Genomic DNA, 4,291 nt, shown 5'->3' on the forward strand with positions numbered 1-4,291 from the left:
TTCTTTCTACGGTCATGCCGCCGATGGAGCTGGTGGGGAGATCGCTCTTGCAGGCAGCAGGCTCTGCCAGCACCGCGGCGCCGCGCGGCGGCCGGGAGCGCGGGGGCGGCGGGCTCTGCTTCGCGAGCCTCGGCGGGAGGCAGGGGAGGAGGACGGTGCGTTCGAAGGCGCCGGTGGGCGCCCTGGCCGAGCGGGTCGTCCTCACCCCGGCGCCGGCGGAGAGGGTGGCCCGGCCGGAGGCGCACCCGCAGAGCGTGGCGGCGAGGGCCGTGGTCACCGTGCGCCGGAAGCGCAAGGTGGAGGTCAAGGAGCAGGTCGCCGAGCAGATGGACGCCTACGCCGACAGGGTCGGCCGGAGCGTCCTGCTCGAGCTCATCAGCACGGAGACAGACCCAAGTAAGCCACCGCGCGAAGCTTCCCTGCCGCGTTTGAAGCCCTCGTCGGCTGCATCTTTGAATCGAGCTTCTCCTTTTCTTCTCCCCCGCTTTCCGTTCGCCGCCTCAGCTCCAGGGGCGAGAATATTCCAGCTGGTGTCTCTTGACCTGCGCGTGCGCGCCTTCGTTTTCGAGTCATCGTGTCCACATGGAAACCGAGCTTACCAACCTACCCATCGCTCTGTTTATTGATTTGATTTTTCTTCTTTTCTTCCCCGCATGTGGCATGTTTGTGTCGAGTATCAAAATCAGAGCGAATCATTGGATGCAAGCATGCATTGAGCTGAGTGGATCTTCGCTTTTTCTCTGCTGTTGCCAGGAAAGGGAGGCCCCAAGAAGAGCAAGAAGTCGAAGCTGGTGGGGTGGTTCGAGAAGCGGGACGTCAAGGCGGAGCTGGTGGTGTACACGGCGGAGTTCACCGTCGACGCGGCCTTCGGCGAGCCGGGCGCGGTCACCGTGCTCAACCGGCACCAGCTCGAGTTCTTCATCGAGAGCATCCTGGTGGAGGGCTTCCCGTCCGGCCCGGCGCACTTCACCTGCAACTCGTGGGTCCAGCCCACCCGCGTCGACCCGGCCCCGCGGGTCTTCTTCACCAACAGGCCCTACCTGCCGTCCAAGACGCCGCCGGGGCTGAGGGAGCTCCGGCGACGGGAGCTCAAGGAGCTGCGCGGCAGCGGCACCGGCGTGCGCAAGATCACCGATCGGGCCTACGACTACGACGTGTACAACGACCTGGGCAACCCGGACAAGGGCGAGGGGTTCGAGCGCCCCGTCCTCGGCGGCGACAAGCTGCCGTACCCGCGCCGGATGCGGACGGCACGGCCAAGCACCGTCACAGGCAAGTCGCTTTCCCTCCTCCTTCTTCCTCTCTTCTCCTTGATGGCCGCCTTGCCTTGACACCACCGTCGGCGTCGAGTCCACCGATCCATCCATCCATCCATCCAATAAATTCTCCGATAGCAACAGTGTCGTCCCCGACATGGCGGGAGCGAAACCGTCGGTCCGGCTCCGGCGCGTTGCTTTCGTATCCGAACCACCCGATCGTCACTGACGTTGACACTGACCCGCCGCGGCCGTTGCGTTTGGTTTGGGTGCAGACGAGGGCGCGGAGAGCAGGGTGGAGTACCCGGAGCCCATCTACGTGTCGCGCGACGAGGAGTTCGAGGAGGGCAAGAACGAGATGCTGTCCGAGGGCGCCATCAAGGCGCTGCTCCACAACTTCATGCCGCTGCTGGTGAGCTCCGTCTCGCCGGACAGCCGCGACTTCGCCGGCTTCCACGACGTCGACAACCTCTTCAAGGAGGGCCTCCGCCTCAAGCAGGCCCTCCACGACCAGCTCTTCCAGAAGATCCCCTTCGTGCGCAAGATCCAGGAGAACAGCGAGGGCCTCCTTCGCTACGACACCCCCGACATCATCAAGAGTAAGAAGCCCTCCACCGAATCGTCCGTCCATCACCCACTGAGATACGATAAGATACGCCATGGCTTCTTGTTTTGTACTGACGCTGTTTTGTTTTCTTGGCATGGCCTGTTGTTGCAGAGGACAAGTTCGCGTGGCTGCGCGACGACGAGTTCGCGAGGCAGGCGCTGGCTGGCATCAACCCCGTCAACATCGAGCGGCTTCAGGTAAGCCGTCCCTCTCGCGCGGAACACGGCAACTCTGCAGCTTCCAAAACAGAGCTGCACAACTGTGCGTTGCTGTCTGCAAACTCTCTCTGTGCGTGCAATGGGCCTGAGGAAAGCGTTTCGCCTTCTTTCTAGGTGTTCCCGCCGGTGAGCAAGCTTGACCCGGCTGTCTACGGCCCGCCGGAGTCGGCCATCACGGAGGAGCACATCATCGGGAACCTGGACGGCATGTCGGTGCGGCAGGCGCTGGAGGAGAACAAGCTCTACATGCTGGACTACCACGACATCTTCATGCCTTTCCTGGACCGGATCAACTCGCTGGACGGCCGGAAGGCCTACGGGACGCGCACGCTCTTCTTCCTGACGGCCGGGGGCACGCTGAAGCCCATCGCCATCGAGCTGTGCCTGCCGCCCATGACCGACGACTGCAAGCGCGCCAAGCGGGTGTTCACGCCCCCCGCCGATGCCACCAGCATCTGGCTGTGGCAGCTCGCCAAGGCCCATGTCTGCTCCAACGACGCCGGCGTCCACCAGCTCATCAACCACTGGTACGCCTCTCTGAACATACCGATTCAGAATTCCCACTGCCGGCGATGGTGGCAGACGAACTGAGCTGAGCGATCGTTTTGGCGGTGCAGGCTGAGGACGCACGCGTGCATGGAGCCCTTCATCATCGCGGCGCACCGGCAGATGAGCGCCATGCACCCCATCTTCAAGCTGCTCAAGCCGCACATGCGCTACACGCTCAAGATCAACGCGCTGGCGCGGCAGATCCTCATAAACGGAGACGGCGTCATCGAGTCGGGGTTCACCCCTGGCCGCTACTGCATGGAGATGAGCTCCTTCGCCTACGACAACCTCTGGCGGCTCGACCAGGAAGGCCTCCCCGCCGACCTCATCAGAAGGTACCTACAAGCTTCACTTCAAATGGCTCTGCTCCTATCGACCGTTGCAGTAGCACAAAAATTCATTTGGTGCTTGGTTTGTCGCAGAGGTATGGCGGTGGAGGACGCGAGCCAGCCGCACGGGCTCCGGCTGCTCATCGAGGACTACCCCTACGCCACCGACGGGCTGCTCCTCTGGTCGGCCATCGCGCGGTGGTGCGAGGCCTACGTGGCGGCCTACTACCCGTCCGACGAGGCCGTGCAGGACGACTACGAGCTGCAGTCGTGGTACACAGAGGCCGTGCAGGTGGGGCACCCGGACAAGCGCGACGCGCCGTGGTGGCCGCGCCTCACGACGGCCGGCGACCTCGCGTCCCTGCTCACCACGCTGGTGTGGCTGTGCTCGGCGCAGCATGCGGCGCTCAACTTCGGCCAGTACCCGCTCGGCGGCTACATCCCCAACCGGCCGCCGCTCATGCGCCGGCTGGTGCCGGCCGAGGGCGACCCGGAGTACGAGCACCTCGTCGCGGACCCGCACCGGTTCTACCTGTCGGCGCTGCCCAGCCTCACGCAGACGACGACGTTCATGACGGTCATCGACACGCTCTCCACGCACTCCGCCGACGAGCAGTACCTCGGGGAGCGGCCCAACGAGGAGTGGACGGCGGACCCGGCGGCGCTGGCTGCCGCGCGCGAGTTCGCCGCGGAGGTGCGCCGCGCCGAGGAGGAGATCGAGCGGCGCAACGCCGACCCCTCCCGGCGCAACCGCTGTGGCGCCGGCGTGCTGCCGTACGAGCTCATGGCGCCGTCGTCCGGGCCGGGCATCACCTGCCGAGGCGTCCCGAACAGCGTCACCATCTAGCCCGCAGAGAGTAAATTCAAGGGACCGTGGGAATTTTTCAGCCTCGATATACTTTGGGCAGGGAACGTCTCAGGGAAAGTAGATAAGAGAGAAACGCCATTGATTTGGGCCCTCGCCGTGAAGGGCCGAATCGCCATTGATTTGGGCCCAGATAGGAGAAGATTTAATTGCATTTTTTTTCTGTTCAAAAACTGGGGCATGCTAATATAGTGGAATGTGTAAATGATCTTGTAAGTTCCTATAGTAAAGGGATTCCGACAGATGCTTGAAACATGTGTAAATCAATGGAAAATAATTCAGAGTACTAGCTCAAAACTTGAACATCATAACAATGGAAAGTAATTCAGAGTAATACCTCAAAATAATCCAGTGCCAATTTTGTCATGGCTTACTTGGTTGGCCTACATTAGAAAACAACATCACAATGGAAACTAAATCAACGAAATGTAATGTTACTGTAACTATATGTACAATATCAATTAGTA

The 4,291-nt window shown here is 61.8% G+C and overlaps 1 protein-coding gene across 1 annotated transcript; it reads left to right on the plus strand.

Annotated features, from left to right (window-relative positions):
- Window positions 1–169: 169 nt before the first annotated feature.
- LOC123189338 (putative lipoxygenase 5) lies at window positions 170–4,087 on the plus strand (the record flags this gene model as incomplete). Its single annotated transcript, XM_044601734.1, is given in 7 exon segments — window positions 170–396; window positions 754–1,272; window positions 1,532–1,855; window positions 1,975–2,060; window positions 2,196–2,608; window positions 2,699–2,965; window positions 3,053–4,087. Coding segments are annotated over 7 exon segments (2,590 nt in total), but the record flags the coding sequence as incomplete, so codon positions are not given.
- Between the last annotated feature and the right edge of the window lie 204 nt (window positions 4,088–4,291).

Source organism: Triticum aestivum, chromosome 2A, assembly GCF_018294505.1.
Source record: "Triticum aestivum cultivar Chinese Spring chromosome 2A, IWGSC CS RefSeq v2.1, whole genome shotgun sequence".
In the NCBI taxonomy this organism is placed as follows: Eukaryota; Viridiplantae; Streptophyta; class Magnoliopsida; order Poales; family Poaceae; genus Triticum; species Triticum aestivum.